Raw genomic sequence first — 26,227 nt, 5'->3', positions numbered from 1 at the left:
CCGGAAGTAGCTTATTTTACTTTCCAGAGGTTTAGAAATCACAGAAATGCCTTCAAGTGCATATGACACAATTTTGCATAGTTAACAGAATTTAAGATTTTGCTAAAGATTGTACCCACTTTTCTTCAGTTCGTTTCACTTCCTTATTGGACACTGACAGGAGGTGACTTTAACCTCTTAACTCCCACCTGAACTGAGCACATTTTCTCCAATTTGGCTTTACCCCAATCCAAAAGCTTATGGAAACAAGTTGTGAAAATAGCAACAGAACTGAGACCAAAACAATGAAAATGTGACAAAAAGGGAGAAAACTTTGACGAAAAAGTGACGAAAAAGTGACGAAAAATGACAAAAAAATGACAAAAATTGATGAAAAAGTGCCAAAAATGTCACAAAAAAGTCACAAAAAAGTTACAAAAAATGTCACAAAAAATTGACGAATTGTGACAAAAATGTGATAAAAATTTGACAAAAAATGACACAAAAAATGACACAAAAAATGACATAAAAAATGACGACAAAATGTCAAAAGTGTGACAAAAAGTGACAAAACATTCACAAAAAATGACAAAAATGACCAAAAAGTGACAAAAAATTGACGGAAAAATGACCAAAAAAACCCACAAAAATGTGACAAAAAATGAAAAAAAATGAAGAAAAAAAATGAAAAAAAAGTTACAAAAATGAGTTGAAAACCCCTCCAAAAAATGATGGAAAAAAAATCTGATGACGTGAGGAAAAAGATCCATTTAGATGAGTTTTGTAGATCTTACCTTTCAAATGAGGCGTTACACCGGCCTACAGGATTTGGGTAAAGCTGAACTGGAGAAAATGCTCTCGGTTCAGGCGGGAGTTAAGAGGTTAATAGCGGAAAACAGTTTAAACACTTTGAAGTCGTAGTATTCCAAGAGGATCTGGACAGTATTTGAATATTATCGTAGCAGTATTTGGACGGCGCTCGTGGCTCTGTAGAGAACTGTTTACTTTCTGTGTTTGACTAAAGTGTGTCTTTGTGGGAGGGGCCTCATATTTACTGACATTACTCTGCAAATACTCGCCACTCTGAGCACGAAGAAGGTCAGGCCTGGTTTAGTCCTGGTTTAGTCCTGGTTTAGTCCTGGTTTAGTCCTTGTAGTCTTTTGGAAACATCTTCGTAATATCAGGTAATGTATACATGAACCTATTTTTTTATATACTTTTGGACTTTGTGTTCTGCTCCTCATGAGAAACAACATTAGGTTTAAATAGAAGTTTTGACAGAATCAACAGGGCCATTTAAAGCCACACTGCGGAACATTCCAGGTTTTACTATGTGACGAAATGCTGCAGGTGAAAACATGGACTTTTCCTGAAGTTTTAGCTCCGTCAGAGTAAAAAAACAGACCAAACTCTCTCTTTACGGTGTTTATTCTCTGACGTTTATCCAGGAAGTGACTCCATCATGTCCGTGTTGCTCCCTGGTCTTTCCCCACGCTTATTCATTCACAAATACTGACATGTTTGGTGTCCACATGTAGCAGGAAAGGCTGTCCCAATCCAAATATGGTCATTTCCTTTGTGGAAGACAGCAGCGGCTAACGACAAAGGGACTAAACTTTAGGGCCGTTTTCATTCCACTTTTTAACGACATCTGCACTTTAGTCGCTCCATAAGACCCCACACTTTACAGAAGACCTGGGAAAAATACAGAGGTGATTCAGTCCGGCCCCCGACTTGTAGGGCATAAATTCATAAGTATGTCGAAAAAAAAGTAAGTCTCCAGCCCATTCCTGTGCGGAGTTATGATTTTTTTTTTTAAATGACCAGGATGCTCACTCCAGCCAGTAGGAGGCAGCGTAACCTCTTAACTCCCGCCTGAACCGAGAGCATTTTCTCCAGTTCAGCTTTACCCAAATCCTGTAGGCCAGTGTAACGCCTCATTTGAAAGGTAAGATCTACAAAACTCATCTAAATGGATCTTTTTCCTCACGTCATCAGATTTTTTTTCCATAATTTTTTGGGGGGTTTTCAACTCATTTTTGTAACTTTTTTTTCATTTTTTTTCTTCATTTTTTGTCACATTTTTGTCGTTTTTTTTTGGGTCATTTTTCCGTTAATTTTTTGTCATTTTTGTCATTTTTTTGTCATTTTTTTGTCACTTTTTTCGGTCATTTTTCCGTCCATTTTTTGTCACTTTTTGACACACTTTTGTCATTTTGTCGTCATTTTTTGTCAATTTTCTATCAAATTTTTTGTAAATTTTGTGGAGCGGGTCAGACTGTTTTTAATGCAGGCTAGCTGATACCATAGAAATGCACTAGCCTTGCACTAGCCTAGCGCCACGAAACTCTTCAAACATAAGAACTGCATGAATTACAAAAAAAAAAAATCTCCAGAAATCAGCAACACTCTGGATAACGAGGAAATGAGGCCCCGTGTCAGAAATCCTGAAACATCCCTTTAAACTGCCCCCGTTGTTGATGTTTCTGGCCCGTGTCGCTCCTGACCTTGTTCCCGGTCGCTCCGTGTGTCTCAGCCCTCACCGCTCCCTGCTTCTCTCCTCTTCCCCCTCTCTCCCCCAGTTAAGAGTTTCGGTAACGAGGAGGACGACTATGGCTCGAGTTCGTCCGACAGCGAGGCCGAGATCCTGAAGCAGTTCGAGATCTCCGTGTCCCGGTCGCAGAGCTTCAAGAACACGACGGCGGCGGCGGCGACGAGCAGCGCGGCCGCCGAGGTCAACGCCGCCGCTGCCGCTGCCGCTGCTGCTGCTGCTGCGGGGGGGAAGGCGGGACCCGCTCATTCACAGTCCTCCAGGTCTTTGAACAAGAGGCACAAGTTCTCCAGGCTGTCGGACCACGAGGAGGCGAACACCGAGCCCTCAGACATGGAAGGTGAGGGATGTTTCGCCGACGCGCTCACAGATTCATGCGTAATCACTCAAATGGGGAAGACAAATCACAAATCTTCTCGGACAAACTTTACTCTCAATCTACAATGATGCTTTTACGCTGAAGCAACTGTATGAGAACTGTCAAAATGTCGTTTTAAAGTCCACACGAAATAAAACTGTCACAAAGTTCAACATCTCCGCTGTCTGCGAATAGTAGCTAGGGTCTAGACATACACGTTTTGTAAATTTCCTTTAAAGGAACAGGCCACCGTTTTTACATACTGAGATATGTTCTTACCTTAGCTTTGACGAGTTCTTTAGGACCTGTCTGATCTTCACCCGTGCCTTCAGTCACGTAAACACAGCACAGACGGCGTTAGCATTTAGCCTCTCCCTCTCTCCACTATAGCTCCAAAACTGTTCAAGATAGAAGCTGCCAAGCTCTTCCACGTTCTCCCTATTTAAATATGGTTATGTGAAGTGTTCCACTACAAAGGTAGCTTCTATGTTGACCTGTTTTGGAGCTATAGAGGAGAGAGGGAGAGGCTAAATGCTAACGCCGTCTGCGCTGTGTTTACGTGACTGAAGGCACGGGTGAAGATCAGACAGGTCCTAAAGAACTTGTCAAAGCTAAGGTAAGAACATATCTCAGTATGGAAAAACGGTGGCCTATTCCTTTAAAATAACTTATTATCCGGCTCTTCACAACGTAAGTAGAAGCTCTGTTGATTTGAATGGGATTTCCCAACGTTCTACCGGTCATTATTTTCTGATAAAGGACCTCTGAAAAAAATAATGACGCTGCCAATGGCAACGGAGTTCGTGCTTTCATATCACTCCGCGCGTACGTAGTAGCGACACTATCTCTGTCCCGTCACTGAGAGAGAAGTCGGGGAATCGCTCGTGAAGTTAGCGTGAGTCTGACTTTCAACTTACCCAGAGATTCACCACCATTCCTCCAACTGCGCCTTCAGCAAGCAGCTAGGCTAGCTGCTAGCCTCACTGCTTCTAGCCTAGCAAAACGTTGCCGAGCAACGCACAAACTTTTGGGAACTATTTGTCGCGGAAGTCATTAAATAAACCTTTCGACCTTCATAAAAGTGTACGAAGTTTAGGTTGTGTGTGTTCAGTTGCAAATGGCCGTATAATAAGCGGGATAATGTATAGAACGCTGGTCATTATCGGGAAAATAAGCACCGACAGGACGAACCGGCGTCGGGGTCTTATCCCTTACTTATATTTGAGCAGCATCAGCTTTGTGGTTGTATAAGCTACGCGGCGGCGGAGTGATCTGCTAGAAAATAGTCCCTCAAAATGCGATCATTCATGTGATGCAGGTCAGCTATATTCCAAACATGATTCTATGGACACAGACATTTATATGGTTAGTCTGGTGTTATAAGTGATTTGCCTCAGGTGCTCTGTGGAGCGGGTCACACTGTTTTTAATGCAGGCTAGCTGATACCATAGAAATGCACTGGCCTAACACTCTGGATAACTAGGAAATGAGAGATCCAATTATTTACTCATTAAAAAGTCAAAAAGTGGTGAAAATATTTAAAATCGTGCTTGCTGTTAGCCAATAAAAAGACTATTATGGGCATAGGATGGGTGTCATTATCACCCAAGTTACTGTCTGCAAATATAAATGCTGGGAAAGGTAAAGGTGTGAGATATCGGTGAGGACTGTGTCTGCTGGGCCGAAGTTGGTGGAGACATGACCACACCAGTCTTTTACGGCCACGGGTTTGGGAATCCCATCACTACACAGAAATGTCCAAATGTTTTCCCTGATCTTTTTTTGGAGTTGGATTCACAAACCGGTCCCCTCTCGTTCTGAACATCGCCTCCACTTTTAGACGCCTTTGTAGGAACATAATTGGACCTTGGTTTAAACGTGCTGCTGCTTCAGGGTCAGGGCGTTCAAACCCGTCTCATCCTCTGTTCTCAAAGTCGCTCACGCGGAGATGACTCAGGCTGCGGTTGCCACGGAGACGGCTCGGGATGCAGTTGCCGTGGAGATCCCGGGATGCTGCTGAGATCTTCTTCATTCCTAAAGATGTGTGTGTTGAACTTTCCCTCGTCTCTCCTCTCAGACTCCGCGGCTCCGGCCCAGGACCCTCTGTCCGCCGCCGCCGCCGCCGAAGAGTCTCAGACCAGGCCCAGCTCCAGGTCCGGCCCGTCGAAGCGGAGCCGGGGGTCCGCGCAGGAGGACCAGACCAGCCGCCCCGGTCCGGCCCAAACCAGCCTGAGCCAGTCCAGATCCAGCCTGAACCGCTCCGTCCCGAGTCCCAGCCCGAGCGCCGTGAGGCAGGCGGCGGACGGCAGCGAGGACCTGGAGGCTGCGGCCGTGGTGGACGACGACAGCTCCTCCACCTGGAGCCCAGAGGTACTGCAGTCAGAGAAGATGCATATATTATAGATATTGAGATATTTATTTTGTCAATATCGCCCCAGCCCTAGTTCCACTGACCCACTGACTCACTTCTCCTCTGGTCGATCGAGATAATTCAAAATCTAGTGACATTAACCCCTTAACTCCCACCTGAACCGAGCACGTTTTCTCCAGTTTGGCTTTACCCCAGTCCAAAAGCTTCAGGAAAAAAACTGTCAAAAGAGCAACAAAACTGATGAAAACAATGATGGAAATGTGACAAAAAAGAGACAAAAAAGAGACAAAAAATGACAAAAAATTACAAAAATTTGATAAAAATTTGACAAAAAAATAACAAAAATTTAACAAAAAAATGACAAAAATTTTGACGAAAAAAATGATGAAAAAAATGATGAAAAAAATGATGAAAAAATGACATAAATGTGACAAAAAATGACAAAAAAAAATGACAAAAATGTGACAAAATTTGACAAAAAAATGACAAAAAGCCTTTAGCTCTAAGATAAAAGCTCCGCCCCTTACGAGCGCTGGCGTTTCCTTTGGGGCTGGATTCACAGTGAACATGATGTTTGTAATACGTTGCTGTGACTCCATCAGTAACTCGTTGTCCTTAACCCCTTAACTCCCACCTGAACCGAGCACGTTTTCTCCAGTTTGGCTTTACCCCAATCCAAAAGCTTCAGGAAAAAAGCTGTGAAAATAGCAACAAAACTGAGACGAAAACAATGATGGAAATGTGACAAAAAAGTGAGAAAACATTGACAAAAAAGAGACGAAAAATGGATGAAAAAGTGGCAAAAATGTCACAAGAAATTGACAAAAAATGACAAAAATGTGACCAAAAAATGACAAAAAATTGATAAAAAATTGACAAAAAATATGACAAAAAATGACAAAAATGTGACCAAAAAATGACAAAAATGTGACCAAAAAATGACAAAAAATTGATAAAAAATTGACAAAAAATATGACAAAAAATGACAAAAATGTGACCAGAAAATTACAAAAATGTGACCAAAAAATGACAAAAAATTGATAAAAAATTGACAAAAAAACTACAACAATTTGACAAAAAAATGACAAAAATGTGATTAAAAAAAAATACAAAAAAAATACAAAAATGTGACAAAAAATGACCAAAAAATGACAAAAAAGTTACAAAAATGAGTTAAATACCCAACAAAAAATGATGGGAAAAAATCTGATGACGTGAGGAGTAACTTCCGGTTCCGTTCCAGCACGTCAGAATAAAAGCACGAAGCTCGTCTCATTCGTTAGTTCAGCAGGTACTTGCTACATAAGCATATCATTAAATTAGGGCAGTGCAATTAATCGAAATTCGATTACAATTTTGATTTTCGATTACAATCGAAATTCGATTACAATTTCGATTATTACACTAAACGATTAAAAAATTAGCATAATTGAAAAAAAACATGTTTTTTTAGGTTTTTTTTCCATTTTAATTTAAAAAAAATTCAATTTCTTTTTTTTTTTTTCTTGCATTATTTCATTTCTTCTTTCTTGCATTATTTTCCCTTGAACTAATGAACTGCCGAACGAACCAATGAATGAGACGGTGCTTTTATTTTGCCGTGTTAGCAAAACCGGAAGTTGTTTCTTGGGCGGCGAGGTTACCGTTAGCTTAATGCACAGAGTCAATGGGACCCCACGTGATTTCCGCCTGGACAGTAAACCAGACGCTGTCCTTCCTGTCCGCTCTCTCTTCCCATTAAAAATGAGCAGGTCCCACAGAAATGAAACGATAGCTCAAGATTTCGTAAGGAGCAGCGAGTAAACGTTCAGATGTGACTGGAGCAGGTTAGAAAATATTACGTGAGACGTGAGATGGCTAATTCTGTCCAAGTTTGCTGTTGTAAATTGGCATGAAAAGCTCTGAAATGCCGTCTCCGAGACCGTGAGGACCCTAACCTCTCCCTCCTCCCCCTCGCAGCTGGAGCAGCCCCCGGTCCTGGACGCCCCGTCGGACCCCTCGTCTCTGCGCCTCCCCGTGTCCAAGTGCGCAGACCTGGGCCTGAGCCTGGACTACAGCCCGGAGCAGGAGCGCATCTCCGTCACGGTCCTCGCCGTCCGGGACCTGCCCGACAAGTCCCGCAGCGGCATGGACTCCTGGCAGATCCACATGGTGCTGCTGCCCGCCAGGAAGCAGAGGCAGAAGACGTCCGTGCAGAAAGGGGACAGTCCCGAGTTCAACGAGACTTTCAGGTGAGAGACCACCATGTTTGTGCTTTTATGTTTCTCAAGTCCAAGTGAAGGCGAGACACGAGTGAACAGGGAAACAATTCATGTAGAGATATTCATTTAAAACATTTGCTGTACATCACTGATATACTGTAAATATTAGGGGGGGAAAATGCGACACAACCTAATGGATAGAGCCAGGTTGACATGTATGGTTTTATTTTGTTACAAACATGTGTATAGTGTATATAATAAAATATTATTTTTAAGTTGTTGTAGAGACCACTGTGATGGACAGTAAAGGCACCACGCTGACCACTCATACAGCCGCTGTGTCACTACAAGATCAAATACGCACAAATTAGGGCTGTGCAAATAATCGAAATTCAATTACGATTTCTATTATTACACTAAACAATTACAAAAATACCCTAATCGAAAAAAATAAAAAGATGAAAAAAAAAACAAAACTAATGTTTATTTATTGTTTTCGGTTTTGTTTTGTTTGATTTTCATTTAATTAAGACCTAAAAATAAACAGCGCTGTGTGATGATGTCATCAGGCTGCTCAGTTTAACCTCTTAACTCTCGCCTGAACCGAGGGGATCTTTTTCCTCACGTCATCAGATTTTTTTTCCATCATTTTTTTGTTGGGTATTCAACTCATTTTTGTAACTTTTTTGTAATTTTTTTGTCATTTTTTGTCAATTTTTGGTCAATTTTTTGTCAAATTTTTATCACATTTGTGTCATTTTTTGTCACATTTTTTGTCATATTTTTTGTCAAATTTTTGTCACATTTTTGTAATTTTTTTGTAATTTTTTGTAATTTTTTTGTCACATTTTTAGTCAATTTTTTGTCATTTTTTAGTCAAATTTTCGTGAATTTTTTGTCATTTTTTCGTCCATTTTTTATCACGTTTGTCATTTTTTTGGGTCATTTTTTGTCCATTTTTTGTCCAATTTTTATCACATTTTTGTAGTTTTTTGTCACATTTTTGCCACTTTTTCATCAATTTTTCGTCACTTTATTGCCAATGTTTTCTCACTTTTTTGCCACATTTCCATCATTGTTTTCGTCTCAGTTTTGTTGCTATTTTCACAGCTTTTTTCCAGAAGCTTTTGGACTGGGGTAAAGCCAAACTGGAGACAATGTGCTCGGTTCAGGTGGGAGTTAAGGGGTTAATTGCACAGGACTGGCCAGCAGGGGGCATGTATGTATGAAACAGAGATTTCTAACTGAAAAGAAAATCATTTGTACTTTCATGACTGTTCAGAAAACAGAAAATATTCAGCATAGTTTTTTGATTTGATAGGCCCCAAATAATCGTTTGAATAATCGTGATTATTATTATTTCAATAATCGAGCAGCACAAATATCAACTTTTTTTCTGCATAAAAAGTTGCATAAAGGACCCTGAAAGTGGAGATGTTGTTAAAGAGTTGAATGAAAACCTAATTTGGAGAAAGCGGCCCTAAAGTTTAGTCAGTTCGTCTTCCACAAAGGAATATATTTGAAGTCAAACAGTGAAGATACACATTTGTTCTTAAAGTTCGTCACACACGAATGTAACACTTCCAGGTTCAGCCGCATCGAGCCCAGCGACCTCCACGTGTCGGCGCTGCGCTTCCGCCTCTACGCTCTAGGGGGCAGGATACAGAGGGAGAGGATGATGGGAGAGAAGATCCTCAGGCTGTCGGAGCTGGACCCGCAGGGAGGGGCTCTGTCCACCACTCTGCTGCTGCAGCCGAGGAGCAACATCAAGGTAAACCCAGGACCGGAGCGGCTCTGAAAACCTGGAGCTGACTTTTTTCCACTGGTGTTTGCAGAGTATGGGCTCGGAGATGTCTCTCTCCCCGGACAGCGCCTCCTCCACCCAGTCCCTGACACACGGGGGCGCTCCGGAGCTGCTGCTGGGCCTGTCGTACAACGCCACCACGGGACGCATGTCTGTGGAGCTCGTCAAAGGAAGCCACTTCCGAAACCTGGCCCTCAATCGACCCCCGGGTACGACCAGTGTATTATCAAGACCTATTATCAAGACCTATTATCAAAACCTATTATCAAGACCTATTATCAAGACCTATTATCAAGACCTATTATCACGACCTATTATCAAAACCTATTATCAAGACCTATTATCAAGACCTATTATCAAAACCTATTATCAAGACCTATTATCACGACCTATTATCAAAACCTATTATCAAGACCTATTATCAAGACCTATTATCAAGACCTATTATCAAAACCTATTATCAAGACCTATTATCAAGACCTATTATCACGACCTATTATCAAGACCTATTATCAAAACCTATTATCAAGACCTATTATCAAGACCTATTATCAAGACCTATTATCACAACCTATTATCAAGACCTATTATCAAGACCTATTATCAAGACCTATTATCAAGACTTATTATCAAGACCTATTATCAAGACCTATTATCACAACCTATTATCAAGACCTATTATCAAGACCTATTATCACGACCTATTATCAAGACCTATTATCACGACCTATTATCAAAACCTATTATCAAGACCTATTATCACGACCTATTATCAAGACCTATTATCAAAACCTATTATCAAAACCTATTATCAAGACCTATTATCAAAACCTATTATCAAGACCTATTATCAAGACCTATTATCAAGACCTATTATCACGACCTATTATCAAGACCTATTATCACGACCTATTATCAAAACCTATTATCAAGACCTATTATCAAAACCTATTATCAAAACCTATTATCACGACCTATTATCAAGACCTATTATCAAGACCTATTATCAAGACCTATTATCACGACCTATTATCAAAACCTATTATCAAGATCTATTATCAAGACCTATTATCAAGACCTATTATCAAGACCTATTATTAAAACCTATTATCAAGACCTATTATCACGACCTATTATCAAGACCTATTATTAAAACCTATTATCAAGACCTATTATCAAGACCTATTATTAAAACCTATTATCAAAACCTATTATCAAGACCTATTATCAAGACCTATTATCAAGACCTATTATCACGACCTATTATCAAGACCTATTATTAAAACCTATTATCAAAACCTATTATCAAGACCTATTATCAAGACCTATTATCAAGACCTATTATCACGACCTATTATCAAGACCTATTATCACGACCTATTATCAAGACCTATTATCACGACCTATTATCAAAACCTATTATCAAGACCTATTATCACGACCTATTATCAAGACCTATTATCAAAACCTATTATCAAGACCTATTATTAAAACCTATTATCAAAACCTATTATCAAGACCTATTATCAAGACCTATTATCAAGACCTATTATCACGACCTATTATCAAGACCTATTATCACGACCTATTATCAAAACCTATTATCAAGACCTATTATCAAAACCTATTATCAAAACCTATTATCACGACCTATTATCAAGATCTATTATCAAGACCTATTATCAAAACATATCATCAAAACCTATTATCAAAACCTATTATCAAAACCTATTATCAAGACCTATTATCACGACCTATTATCACAACCTATTATCAAAACCTATTATCAAGACCTATTATCACGACCTATTATCAAAACCTATTATCAAGACCTATTATCAAGACTTATTATCGAGACCTATTATCAAAACCTATTATCAAGACCTATTATCAAGACTTATTATCGAGACCTATTATCAAAACCTATTATCAAAACCTATTATCAAGACCTATTATCAAGACCTATTATCAAAACCTATTATCAAGACCTATTATCAAGACTTATTATCAAAACCTATTATCAAGACCTATTATCACGACCTATTATCAAGACCTATTATCAAGACCTATTATCAAAACCTATTATCAAGACCTATTATCAAGACTTATTATCGAGACCTATTATCAAAACCTATTATCAAAACCTATTATCAAGACCTATAGAGCTCCACAGTCCCGCCCCTCGTGGTCTTGTTGCTCCGGAAGCAAAAAATCCCCGTCTACACGACCGTCGATTTTCCAAAAATTCAAATATTAAGAGTTTAACGTCAGCGCAAAAGCTAATCAGCTCTGTAGCAATTCGTGACCATAAAATGTTACATTTCAATCCAAAAAGAAGACGACATGTTGAAGAAAAGGCAAAGGAACAAGGCTGTGACATCATTCACTTCCTGACTATAAAAACTCCGTATCCCAAGAACCATTGCGACATCGCGCCCCCTGGTCAAGGCAACCAGGTTTTCAGCAAACACGGCCAGTTTCTTTTACTTTGCAGACAAAAGTTTTATATTATTTCACTATTAAACAATCTGAATCAGGCTAAATGGAATAAAAATGATTGGTGGTTTGTTTAATTGGATCATTGGGAACATTTTTGACGTTTTTCTTACTCTCAGTGTTAGATATGGATAAAACGTCAACTATCTGCCTGCATAATGTTTTAATACATTGTTTATAATATGTTGTTTACATTACAATAAATAAACACGTGTGGGAACGTGAAGCTCCACCAATCAAAAGCCTCGTAGTAGATCATGGGACTCCCGAGCATCCTGGGTAATGTAGTTCTAGGACGAAGGCTCGTAGTTAAACTGTATTTTTTCATAAACTAGATCGATCTCATACGTGCTTTTTTCACCTGCGTCTGACTTTGCGGCCGCTTTAGAACCACAGAGCTGGATTCAGCCCAAGCTGACGGAGTTACGGAGTTAAAGACTTTATTCCAAATCAAAACGGTCTCAAAGCAAGGGGAGTTTTACTTCCAGACCGGAGAGGAGGCGGGACTGTGGAGCTCTATTATCAAAAGCTATTATCACAACCTAAACAAAGCATCAGTGTTATTTTCGTCAACGAAGACTATAACAATATCAATACTTTGACGCACTTTTTTTTAATGACGAGACGTTTATGAGTTTACGTTGACGAGAAGAGATGAGACAAAAATGGGAGGAAGTGGTTTGTCAAACTGGTCGGTGCCAGAGCGGCACAGCTCTACTTCCGGGTCCCAAGATGTGTGAGAAACTACAAAAAACTCTGGAATACCACAATCAATATTTGTGTAACTCAGCAGAGACTTACTGAACATACTTATTTATCAGGCCCATTACCCAAAAATGGTGCATCTACTGCTATAAAAGTAAAGTTCTGGACTATTATGAAAAATATAGTAGTGAAACAAGTGAGGAAAAGAAGAAGGAAATGGAAGAATTTAATCCCATTTTATTTTCAATTTACATAAAAACTGGAGATAAGATGGTTTTAGAGAGCAATGTTTCATAAAAGGGGGCGTGGCCTAGATGAGGAGGAAAGAGGTTTAGTCTCAGCGGGTTTTTTTTTCCACTTTTTTTTCCGCTGTTTTGTGGCGAACTATAAACATTTATCACAGTAAAATAAAGTCAAGTCAAAATCGGGCCCATGTGGATGTTTTATTCTGCAGTCCTAGTTAGCGTTAGCATGTAGCAGCTAACGTTAACTTCCTGGTTAGCATAGTCAGTTTTTGTTTATGTATTAACAGGCTGTTGGCCCACTTTGCTCCTCTCAATGTGTCTGTATCTTTATTTAGCTTTTTTTTTTTCTCTTTGTTTTCCCTCTGGCTGCCTCGAACATGACCATATATGGGCGATTCCAAAGCTGTTTCTATAGTAGCACAAACTTAGCTTAAACATTCCGTGCACGGTCTACTTCCTGTATTCTGACATTGTTGCCGGGAGCAACGGTGAGGTCATCATTCCGTCATCACCCGACACCTTTGAGATTGAACACATCACACGTCAGTTCGAAACAGCCTTTCCAAACGGACACTGCTTTCACAGGAACACTCGCGTTTTACAAACCGTTCTCAGCTAAAGACATTCTTCGCTCGTTCTGCCTTGTTCAAAGTCGTTAACATGGAGGCAGGAAAATACTTCATCGCCCTCGTCACACGGGCAAAAGAGTGCAATCTCACCCTGCACTTAAAGGAGTCGTATGAGACTCCCAGCGACCCCGATAACCTCTTCTCTCGTATTGAGGCCGGGGATTTCTGCGTAGAGGCACGAGGGACGAGCCTAACGGCTGCCCGGGAGGAGGCCTCTATCCAGATGTTGGAGAAATTGGAGAGTTTAGCTCCCAACTCCAACAAAAACACTGTCGACACAAGGCCCACAGAAATGGAAAGGTCTTCATCTGTCGACAAAAGCCCCACAGAACTGGAGAACGGCACGGTTAGCCCTAAGCCCCACGATCGTCCAGACTTCGGCTTAGGAAAGGACCCATCGATGCGTCTGTCCGAGCTACAAATGGTTCGTAAACAGCCATACGCGACGTACCGCCAGATCCATGGGCAAATCAAAGGAGCAGATTTGCTTTTCTCCATCGAGGCCTCCTTAGACAAGGTCAGTGCTGTCGGCACTGGCTCCACTAAGAAGGAAGCAAAGAGACGAGCGTCCACAGCTCTGCTCCAGAAGATGGGCTACCAGGTCCCAGAAACAGACCTTCTGGACTTGACTGCCCCACAAACCAGCTCCCCTCCTCTCCAGACGCTCAGAGAGGAGCCAACTCCAGTGGACAGGTCACTGCAGAAGCAAGATACAGCGAACCAGCCCCAAACAACCGCCCCACCAACATCCAAGAGGAACAAGACGCCGGTCCACATCGGGCCGGACTTTGGTTTAGGAAAAGATCCGTGTTCTCGCCTGTCAGAGCTTCAAATGCTCCGCAGGGAGAAGTACGCTGTGTACCGCACGCTGGAGGAGAAAGCGTTGGAAAACAACAGCTACATGTTCACCATCGAGGCGTCACTGAACCAGTTCAGAGCGACGGGAAAAGGCTGCACAAAGAAAGAGGCGAAAAAGAGAGCTTCCACCGCTCTGCTCCTCACCATGGGCTTCACAGTCCCAGAGGAGGAACTTCTCATCGAGAACGTTTCCCCAAAACATCAGGTCACATCTGAACCCCACTCCAGGGAAGAGCAGTGTTCAGAAGACACGTCACCTTCACAAGAGCGAGCAGAGAACCTCGACTGTTCAGAGGTGAACTCCCAAGACTTCCAGGATTCAGATGAACACAGCGAGAGCCAGGCAGACGAAAAGCAGAGTCCAGTACACGGTTCAGAGTCTCAGAGTGAGCAGACGCCTGAGGAGAGAGAAACATGCTCCTCTGAGAACAGACTGGATGACATTACAGCACCAGAGAAACCAACAGAGGTCAAAACGCCAGAGGGACCCAGAGACGATGTGGATGAGTCTGTCACAGAGGAACCACATGTCGCTCCACTGTCCACTGCAACATCAGACGACTCAGGCACTTCAGAAGACTCTCAGACTGGAATCCTCGACCAGGGTCGACCAGGCAAATACTTCATCGCCCTCGTCACACGGGCAAAAGAGTGCAATCTCACCCTGCACTTAAAGGAGTCGTATGAGACGACCGACCCCGATAACCTCTTCTCTCGTATTGAGGCCGGGGATTTCTGCGTAGAGGCACGAGGGACGAGCCTAACGGCTGCCCGGGAGGAGGCCTCTATCCAGATGTTGGAGAATTTGGAGAGTTTAGCTCCCAACTCCAACAAAAACACTGTCGACACAAGGCCCACAGAAACGGAAAGGTCTTCATCCGTCGACAAAAGCCCCACAGAACTGGAGAACGGCACGGTTAGCCCTAAGCCCCACGATCGTCCAGACTTCGGCTTAGGAAAGGACCCATCGATGCGTCTGTCCGAGCTACAAATGGTTCGTAAACAGCCGTACGCGACGTACCGCCAGATCCATGGGCAAATCAAAGGAGCAGAATTGCTTTTCACCATCGAAGCCGCCTTAGACAAGGTCAGCGCTGTCGGCACTGGCTCCACTAAGAAGGAAGCAAAGAGACGAGCGTCCACAGCTCTGCTCCAGAAAATGGGCTACCAGGTCCCAGAAACAGACCTTCTGGACTTGACTGCCCCACAAACCAGCTCCCCTCCTCTCCAGACGCTCAGAGAGGAGCCAACTCCAGTGGACAGGTCACTGCAGAAGCAAGATACAGCGAACCAGCCCCAAACAACCGCCCCACCAACATCCAAGAGGAACAAGACGCCTGTCCACATGGGGCCGGACTTTGGTTTAGGAAAAGATCCGTGTTCTCGCCTGTCAGAGCTTCAAATGCTCCGCAGGGAGAAGTACGCTGTGTACCGCACGCTGGAGGAGAAAGCGTTGGAAAACAACAGCTACATGTTCACCATCGAGGCGTCACTGAACCAGTTCAGAGCGACGGGAAAAGGCTGTACAAAGAAAGAGGCGAAAAAGAGAGCTTCCACAGCTCTGCTCCTCACCATGGGCTTCACAGTCCCAGAGGAGGAACTTCTTAGTGAGAACGTTTCCCAAAAACATCAGGTCACATCTGAACCCCACCCCAGAGAAGAGCAGTGTTCAGAAGACACGTCACCTTCACAAGAGCGAGCAGAGAACCTCGACTGTTCAGAGGTGAACTCCCAAGACCTCCAGGATTCAGATGAACACAGCGAGAGCCAGGCAGACGAAAAGCAGAGTCCACTACACGGTTCAGAGTCTCAGAGTGAGCAGACGCCTGAGGAGAGAGAAACATGCTCCTCTGAGAACAGACTGGATGACATTACGGCACCAGAGAAACCAACAGAGGTCAAAACGCCAGAGGGACCCAGAGACGATGTGGATGAGTCTGTCACAGAGGAACCACATGTCGCTCCACTGTCCACTGCAACATCAGACGACTCAGGCACTTCAGAAGACTCTCAGACTGGACTCCTCGACCAGGGTCCCGAGGAGACCAGTCCCGGAGTAGTCCACACTTTTGGAGACAGTTTGAAGGACACTGAATATCCTGACCAAAGCCCACTGCTCTGGTCATACTCTGAGACCAGCCCAACCTCAGAGGAGCTCAGTTCAGCAGATTTCTCCTGTTACTTAAACAGTTCCAGATGCGCTGACTATCTCTGGTTAGACGGGATTTCAAAGCTCTTCCAAAGCCCAGTGGAAGTCCCAGAAGGCGAGAGTGTGGAGAAAATACCAGAGACATCAGACAGCAGCCCTGATGTTCACCAAAGTCCGTCAGAGACCCAAAGTCTAGGGGAACAAGAGAATCTGGATGAAAACACACAAACCGCAAAGGATGCCACGGTCCCAGAGAAAACCCAACTTCCAGAAAACTCCACAGAACCAGAAGGTCAGGAGGAAGTCACAGAGACCACTGAAGCTGGAGAGATTCTCCCGGACCACTCAGTGGAGACAGACCCTGATTCTTCAGTAGACTCGGAAACTAGACTTGATGTCGGAAGTCTAGAGGAGATAAGTCAGGAAGATCTCTCACATCCAACAAACACCATCTCTGACGGCCACCAGATTCTGCAGGAGATCTTTAACATCGCATTAAACAGTCCACTGTGGGCTGAAGCTCGAGAAGATGAAGATCTTGCCACAGAACACATAGATACCGAGATCCCTGAACTGTCCCACAAAGATGATTCAGTGGACAACATCTCTGACATCTATGAAGACTCTTTGGAAAGTCCAGAGGAGCCTTCATGCCCTGAAGACATCTGCTCTGAGGGCCACCAAAGTCCATCAGAGACATCACGTCCAGAAAAACAAGACATTCAGGACGATAACACAAACTCTAACAGCGCAGAGAGTCTTGTTGAGACTCAAAACGAGACCAGGCCCAAAGACACCATCTCTGACGGCCACCAGATTCTTCAGGAGGTTTTGAATCTCGCATTAAACAGTCCACTGTGGGCTGAAAGTCTAGAAGATGTGGATGAAAACCTCACAACAGAGGAGCCAGGTGAAGACTCAGAGCTCAAAGAACTCTTACACACAGATGACTTCTTTGACATCTATGAAGACTCTTTCGAAAGTCCAGAGGAGCCTTCATGCCCTGATGACGTCTGCTCTGAAGGCCACCAAAGCCTGGATGAGAGCCAAGATCCCGCCCCAGAAAATCAAATTGAGTCCAAAATCCTACATGATCCCAGAGAAGATCTGTGTGACGAAGACTCCACAGAAGCTCCTGAGACCGTCTCCGACCGCACTTTGGAGAGATCCGTGATCTGGGTCATGGTGAAGAAACTTCTCAAGGATCGGCCGGCCCACCTGAGGTCCTACCATGACAAGCTGGTGGACCTGCTAGTGAAGGCCTCCCTGGACCACTTCAAAGTCCCTGAAGGAGTCCACCTCAAACCGAAGAACGTTCAGAAGCTGGGCAAAGCCGCCGCCCGGGACCTGATCCACGAGTACGGAGGTTCCCTGGAGGTTCTACTCGCTGCCGTGGGAACAAAGACCATGGAGTTCCAGGAGGATGCTGTGAAACACCTGAACATCCGCCTCAACGCCTTCAAGAACCGGCCAAAGTCTGGACTGAAGCGATTCTTCTCCAAATGGGACAAGCCGTGTTATTAGACAGCGGCTCAGAGCTTAATTTCATTTTTAGTTTAGTTTAGTTTAGTTTAGTTTAGTTTAGTTAGTTAGTTAGTTAGTTAGTTAGTTAGTTAGTTAGTTAGTTAGTTAGTATTATTATTTAGTTATTATCTTTTTTTTTCTTTATCTTTACATATTGTTCGGTTTATTTAATCTCTATTTCATATAATTTGGTTCGTCTCTGCAGAGGTTTTCTTTATTATTAGTCTAGTGTAGTTTTTCTTAATTTAGTTCCAGTTTCTTTTGTTAAGTTTATTTTTGGCAGATCCAGGGACACTTTATAATTAACCTTAACCTTATTTAGCCTTAATGACTGATGAGTTAACACTTAATTCATCGTGAACATTCACTCATTATTCATTAGTTAAGTGTGACTGACACTTCATTAATACTTAACAATGTATTTGTAAAGTATGTGAAGAACTATTCCATTATTAGTTAGGCATTAGTGCATTAACTGTAGTGGTTTAGTTATTGTTAGTCATACTTCACTAATGACTTATGAGTGAATGTTCACGATGAATTAAGTGTTAATTTGTCTTTTATTAAGGCTGAATAAGGTGTAGGTTTTTATAAAATGTCAGTTTTCTTTATTGTTATTTAGTTTGTTAGTTTAGTCTAGTGTAGTTCAGGTTTAAGTTTAGAGTAGTTTTTTTTCTTAATTTAGTTCTAGTTTCTTTGGTTAAGTTTATTTTTGGCAGATCCGGGGACACTTTATAATTAACCTTAACCTTATTTAGCCTTAATGACTGATGAGTAAACACTTAATTCATCGTGAACATTCACTCATTATTCATTAGCTAAGTGTGACTGACACTTCATTAATACTTAACAATGTATTTGTAAAGTATGTGGAGAACTATTCCATTATTAGTTAGGCATTAGTGCATTAACTGTAGTGGTTTAGTTATTGTTAGTCATACTTCACTCATGACTTATGAGTGAATGTTCACGATGAATTAAGTGTTAATTTGTCTTTTGTTAAGGCTGAAAAAGGTGTAGGTTTTTATAAAATGTCAGTTTTCTTTATTGTTATTTAGTTTGTTAGTTTATTTGGTTACGTTTTAGTCTAGTGTAGTTCAGGTTTAGGTTTAGTGTAGTTTTTTTTATTGTATTTAGTTCATGTTTCTTTGGTTAAGTTTATTTTTGGCAGATCCAGGGACACTTTATAATTAACCTTAACCTTATTTAGCCTTAATGACTGATGAGTTAACGCTTAATTCATCATGAACATTCACTCATTATTCATTAGCTAAGTGTGACTGACACTTCATTAATACTTAACAATGTATTTGTAAAGTATGTGGAGAACTATTCCATTATTAGTTAGGCATTAGTGCATTAACTGTAGTGGTTTAGTTATTGTTAGTCATACTTCACTAATGACTTATGAGTGAATGTTCACGATGAATTAAGTGTTAATTTGTCTTTTATTGAGGCTGAAAAAGGTGTAGGTTTTATAAAGTGTTTCCGTCTTTATTATCATTTAGTTTCTTTGTTTATTTGGTTACATTTAAGTCTAGTGTAGTTTTTATTTAGTTCCAGTTTCTTTGATTAAGTTAATCTCGGCAGAACAGGGACCTTAATTATTTATGAACATTGAATAATTATTACTTTTTTTACTTGATTAATTTTCTTTTTATTTACCTGATCATTCACAAAATAAACAATAAATAAAGAAAGAAATGAATGTCAATGTGTTTTTCTTTTAATAATTTAAAAGACTTTTCTCTGTGTTGTCGTTGCAGACACGTACGGGCGCCTCTCGCTCCTGAACTCCATGGGGCAGGAGATCTCTCGCTGTAAGACGTCAGTGCGACGCGGACAGCCCAACCCTGTTTACAAGGAGACCTTCATGTTCCAGGTCCTCAATCCATCCATCCATCCATCCATCCATCCATCCATCCATCCATCCATCCATCCATCCATCCATCCATCCATCCATCCATCCATCATCCATCCAACAATGCATCCATCCATCCATCCATCCATCCATCCATCCATCCATCCATCTTGACTCAAACTAAATCAAATCACGTCTAAATTAACAGCTTGATGTTTTGCGCTGCAGGTGGCGCTGTTCCAGCTGTCGGACGTGACGCTGCTCGTCTCCATCTTCAGCCGCCGCAGCATGAAGCGGAAGGAGATGGTGGGCTGGGTGGCTCTGGGCCAGAACAGCAGCGGCGAGGAGGAGCAGAGCCACTGGGCCGACATGAGGGACGCCAAGGGGCAGCAGGTCTGCCGCTGGCACGCTCTGCTGGAGGGCTGAGCCGGATGCCCTCCCGCACCGCCAGGCCCAAAGGAGGAGGCGGCGGAATGAGCGCAGGACAGACACTTTCTTTTTTGGGCATTTTCGTCTGACGAGGGGCGCGAGAACCAAACGTTTACATGTTCAGGGCGAGACGCTGCAGGTGAAAACATGGATTTAACGTTAAGAGACTTTAGGGCCGTTTTGTCCAAATGAGGTTTTTATTCTCGTAAACAACATCTCCACCAGACTCCACACTTTACAGGCTGTGACTGAACAAGATTTTGAAAGAATTAGAAGTTTTAACACAGATATAACATAATAAAGATGAGCGGGTCCCATTCAGCCCCATTGATTGAAAAGGGTTCCCGAGTAATGTGGTCTGTCTCCTCCTACGAAGCCTCTTCCCTTTACTCCCACCTGAACCGAGCACATTTTCTCCAGTTTGGCTCTACCCCAATCCAAAAGCTTCTGTAAAAAGGTGAGAAAATAACGACAGAATTGAGACGAAAACAATGATGAAGATGTGACTAAAAACGGACAAAAAATTTACAAAAAATTTACAAAAAAATGACGAAAAATTTACAAAAAAATGACGAAAAATTTACAAAAAAGTGGCAGAAAATTGACTAAAAATGAGTTGAAACCCTCCAAAAAATGATGGGGAAAAAAAATCTGATGACGTGAGGAAAAAGATCCATTCAGATGAGTTTTGTAGATCTTTCAAATGAGGCGTTACATTGGCCAACAGGATTTAGGTAAAGCTGACCTGGAGAAAATGCTCTCGGTTCAGGTGGGAGTTAAGAGGTTAAAAGAGCAAAGTTAAGAGGTTAAAAGAGCAAAAAGGCGGGAAGCCCCGCACTCACGGGGTGGGCGGAGCCTCCACAGAGCTCCAGAGCTTGATTGACAGGCTCTGGAGCCAGTCAATGTACTGGAAATGCTTAAAAATTTCTGGCTTTTAAACAAGAACCAGCGTGGTTAAAAATATTTCACCTCCCCCACCGTGGTCACATGGGTCACATGGGTCACATGGGTCACATGGGTCACATGGGTCATGGCGATTTTTAGGAAAAGAGCCAGGCTTTTAAGCTGTTCTTGGGACGTTTGAAGTCCCATTAGAATCAATGATCCTAAGTGTCTCTTGGAGCCGCCCCTGGCCACCAGGGGGCGGTGTCACAGCAATGTCAGCTCCCCCATGTTTTCACAAATGACTAGTTTATTCGAAAGCTGAACAAGATCCAACATATCCTGAGAAATAATCTTTGTAATTAATATATCAGCAAAATAAAACCACACATTTAAACCTGGCTCCATCCATTATTTAGATTTATTTTGTCCCTTATCACCTGCAGCGTCGCCTCGAGTGACCCAATTATTGCACATTGTTCAGTCAGATGCCCTCCCACAAGTCAGGGTTGGGACAAAGGAAGACGAAGCTGAATTAATCCCGAGGTCTAAGGACATTTCTTTGGTTTAGTTGCATTTTTCACCAAACAGGGGGCGCTAGAACATCTGGATTTTGACGAGTACAGATTTGCACAGAAAAGAGGTTTGGCCCAGGGGGTGAGCCGGATGCCCTCCCACACGTCAAGGCTCGGGACAAAGAGTCGGACCGAACTGAACGCACAAAGACGAGGACGGATAAACACATTTGTGGCGTGTCTTTTGGGGGAAAACTCTTCTTCTTCTGTTTTAAAGATGCCCTTCCTGCGGCCGCCGTCATTTCCACTTGTGATTTGCACATATTAAGCTGCACAGATGTTTACGTGTAAACTTTGAAAGTATAGAGTCATTACGGCACAGAAGTCTTTATGCATGAAGTCTGTACATATCGAGTACATTTATATTTTTAGTAGATGATTTATGGATGTTACAAACGTTTGATATCGGACGAACGGAGCATGCGGTAAAAGTGCCTGTGAAAACTACGGACTCCACATTCCGACGTTTGCCGGAAAAAACGGAATCTTCGGATTTGACTGAAGTCGTTGCATGAATCTGTCTCTGCTGCTGTTCCTCTGCATGAACCACCGGCTCCACGAGGACTCACGGGCCGGACTCGGACCAGGATTAAACAGGGGGAGCGGCGTTCGTTAGCAAGTCGGCTAGTCCGTTAGCCCGCTCCATGTGTTTTCCCTATAGCCGTTAGCACTAGCCAAGAAAACTCCGCAAATCATGAACAATCCAGATGTTCCCAGCTGTTGTCAACCACCGACCACATTTAGGCTAATGTTTATTAACCTCTTTCTCCATTGTCTCCAGTTCAGCTTTACCCAAATCCTGTAGGCCAGTGTAACACCTCATTTGAAAGCTAAGACCTACAAAACTAAATTGATCTTTGTCCTCACATCATCAGATTTTTTTTCATCACCTTTTTTGTTGGGCAGTCATCTCACTTTTGTCAAATTTTCGTGACTTTTTTGTCACTTTTTTGATTTTTTTTTTGTCAATTTTTCGTGAAATTTTTCTCACTTTTTTTGTTAAATTTTTGTCCATTTTTGTAATTTTTTTATAAATTTGTTGTCACTTTTTTGTCAATTTTTTCTCACTTTTTTCACATTTTCATCCTTGTTTTCCTCTCAGTTCTGTTGCTATTTTCACACCTTTTTTCCAGAAGCTTTTGGATTGGGGTAAAGCTGGAGAAAATGTGCTCGGTTCAGGTTAAGGGTTTAAACCCCTTAACCCCCGCCCTACAAAATGTAAAGACGAAAAAAAAGGAAAATTGTAAAATGTATGGGAAAAATTTGAGGAAAATTTTTTAGGTAAAAGTGTTTTTTCTAGTTTTTTGTAGTTAAGCTCTTCACCCGAATCCAAAAGCTTCAATAAAAAATAGCGATGAAAACTAGGACAAAAAAGTGACAGAAATGCGTCAAAATAGTAACTAAAGAGCAACAAAAAACTTTGCAGAAAAAAAAAGCAAAACGTCAATAAAGTTACATAACTTTTGTAGGTCTTGAGATTTTAGATCTGTACAAAATGTGTTTCAGCCCCGCCCTTGAGTCCTGGTTTCAGCCCCGCCCCCGAGTCCTGGTTTCAGCCCCGCCCCCGAGTCCTGGTTTCAGCCCCGCCCCCGAGTCCTGGTTTCAGCCCCGCCCCCTGAGTCCTGGTTTCAGCCCTGCCCCTGAGTCCTGGTTTAAGCCCCGCCCCTGAGTCCTGGTTTCAGCCCCGCCCCTGAGTCCTGGTTTCAGCCCCGCCCCCGAGTCCTGGTTTCAGCCCCGCCCCCAGAGTCCTGGTTTCAGCCCCGCCCCCAGAGTCCTGGTTTCAGCCCCGCCCCTGAGTCCTGGTTTCAGCCCCGCCCCTGAGTCCTGCGGTCCCACTGAAAGCACCTTTTGTACCGAGTTGTTGTTGCAAATAAAGATTCTACTGACTTTACTTTACGGCAGTTTTCACATCATTTTTATCGCACAGACGGGACGGCTCATTTTAGAGATTCCGGAGAGTTCAAAGTTCAACTTCTGTAACATCTGTTCACATCAGTGCCACCAAAAGAGGCAAAAATATGACAAAAAGTGAGAAAAATGTGGCAATAAAAAGACCAAAAATATATTTTTTTAAAAAGTGGCAAAAATGTGGTGGAAAAGTGACGAACAAGAGGCAAAAAATTGAGTAAAATGTGACAAAATGCATCAAAAAAGTGACAAAAAAGTGGCAAAAAAAAGTGATGAAAATATGACAGAAATTTGACAAAAATGCAACAAAAAAGTCAGAAAAATGTGACGAAAAAGCAGGAATAAAAAACATCATCAGCCCTGTATGTAAAACAGCCTCACATCAACTCATTTCCACATGCAAATAAAGGCAATGGTCACTTTTCCAAAGAAACATCCTGCACATAATGAGGACATAATAAAACCTATTTGTTTGGGATTAGACTGACTATAGAGACAAAATAATGCGACAAAAAATTGGCAAAAATGTGGCAAAAATGTGACAAAAAATGTACGAAAAAGTGAGAAAAATGTGGCAAAAAAATGACCAAAAAAGTGAGAAAAATGTGGAGAAAGTTGACAAAAATGTGACAAAAAAGTGCCGAAAATGTGGCAAAAAAAGTGATGAAAATCTGAAGAAAAAACTGTGACAAAAATGCAACAAAAAAGTCAAAAAAAAGTGACGAAAAAGCAGGAATAAAAAACATCATCAGCCCTGTATGTAAAACAGCCTCACATGAACTCATTTCCACATGCAAATAAAGGGAAAGGCCATTTTTCCAAAGAAACATCCTGCACATAATGAGGACATATTAAGATGGGATTAGACTGACTATAGAGACAAAAAAATGTCACAAAATATTGACAACAAAAGTGAGAAAAATGTGGTAGAAAAGTGGCGGGGAAAAAAAAAAAGCGGCGGAATAAAGTCTTAAAAAATGTATGAAAAAGTGGCAAAAAAAAAGGGAGAAAAAATGTGGCAAAACATGGAAAAAATGTGGTAAAAATGTGACAAAAAAGAGGCAAAAAAGTGAGAAAAAAATTGACAAATAGTTAGGAAAATGTGGCAAAAAAATTGCAAACATGTGAGAAAAAGAGAGAAAAATGTGGCAATAAAAAGACCAAAAATGAAAAAAGAAAAGTGGCAAAAATGCATCAAAAAAGTAACCAACAAGTGAGAAAAAAGTGACAAAAAAGTGACAAAAATGTGGCCAAACAAGTGACGCAAAAGCAGGAATAAAAAACATCATCCGCCCTGTATGTAAAACAGCCTCACATTAACTCATTTCCACATGCAAATAAAGGGAAAGGTTATTTTTCCAAAGAAACAACCTGCACATAATGAGGACATATTAAGATGGGATTAGACTGACTATAGAGACAAAAAAATGTCACAAAATATTGACAACAAAAGTGAGAAAAATGTGACAAAAATGCATCCAAAATGTGACCAAAAAAGTGACCAAAAACTGGCAAAAATGTGACAAAAAATATAGCACAAATGTGTAAAAAAAGTGAGAAAAATGTGGCAAAAAAGGGACAGAAAAGTGGTAAGAATTGGCAAAAAATGTGTGGAAAAGAGGCAAAAAAGTGAGAAAAAAATTGACAGAAAAGTTATGAAAATGTGACAAAAAAATGTGTAAAATGTGACAAAAATGCATGAAAAAAGTGACGAAAAAGTGAGAAAAATGTGGCAAAAAAATTGTAAAAATGTGGCAATTTTTTTTTTTTTTTTTTTTAAAGTGATGAAAATATGACAAAACAACAATGCAACAAAAAAAGTGACACAAAAGCAGGAATAAAACACATCATCAGGCCTGTATGTAAAACAGCCTCACATTAACTCCACATGCAAATAAAGGCAATGGTCACTTTTCCAAAGAAACATCCTGCACATAATGAGGACGTATTAAGATGGGATTAGACTGACTATAGTGACAAAAAAAATGTCACAAAAATTGACGAAAAAGTTATGAAAATGTGGCAAAAAAATTGCAAAAAATGTGAGAAAAAGTGAGAATAAACTGGCAAATTGAAACAAAAATGGCAAAAAGGTGAAAAAAGTGGCAAAAAAGTGACAAAAAAGTGATGGAAAAGAAACATCATCAGCCCTGTATGTAAAACAGCCTCACATGAACTCATTTCCACATGCAAATAAAGGGAAAGGCCATTTTTCCAAAGAAACAAAACCTGCACATAATGAGGACATGTTAAGATGGGATTAGACTGATTATAGAGACAAAATAATGTGACAAAATATTGACAACAAAAGTGAGAAAAATGTGACAAAAATGCATCCAAAATGTGACAAAAAAAGTGACCAAACACTGGCAAAAATCTGACAAAAAATATAGCACAAATGTGTAAAAAAGTGAGAAAAATGTGGCAAAAAAGGGACAGAAAAGTGGTAAGAATTGGCAAAAAATGTGTGGAAAAGAGGCAAAAAAGTGAGAAAAAAATTGACAGAAAAGTTATGAAAATGTGACAAAAAAATTGAAAAATTTGAGAGAAAAAGAGAAAAATGTGGCAATAAAAAGACCAAAAATGAAAAAAGAAAAGTGGCAAAAATGTGGTAGAAAAGTGACGAACAAGTGGCAAAAAAATGTGTAAAATGTGACAAAAATGCATGAAAAAAGTGACGAAAAAGTGAGAAAAATGTGGCA

General features: G+C 41.3%; 1 protein-coding gene across 2 annotated transcripts in view; it reads left to right on the top strand.

Annotated features, from left to right (window-relative positions):
- The window catches only part of syt16 (synaptotagmin XVI), a 33,555-nt gene extending 13,243 nt beyond the window's left edge, over positions 1–20,312 (top strand). For both annotated transcript variants that reach the window (XM_079573488.1, XM_079573489.1), the window contains exons 3-9: positions 2,562–2,870; positions 4,966–5,258; positions 7,219–7,490; positions 9,048–9,231; positions 9,296–9,473; positions 19,637–19,752; positions 19,960–20,312. In XM_079573488.1, coding sequence (XP_079429614.1) covers positions 2,562–2,870; positions 4,966–5,258; positions 7,219–7,490; positions 9,048–9,231; positions 9,296–9,473; positions 19,637–19,752; positions 19,960–20,157 — 1,550 coding nt within the window. In that variant the 3' untranslated portion in view covers positions 20,158–20,312. The remainder of the gene's footprint in view (positions 1–2,561; positions 2,871–4,965; positions 5,259–7,218; positions 7,491–9,047; positions 9,232–9,295; positions 9,474–19,636; positions 19,753–19,959) is intronic.
- Positions 20,313–26,227: the final 5,915 nt, after the last annotated feature.

Source organism: Gobius niger (assembly GCF_951799975.1).
Source record: "Gobius niger genome assembly, chromosome: 16".
NCBI classification, from domain to species: domain Eukaryota; kingdom Metazoa; phylum Chordata; class Actinopteri; order Gobiiformes; family Gobiidae; genus Gobius; species Gobius niger.
This window is presented reverse-complemented; position numbering and strand designations above follow the sequence as displayed.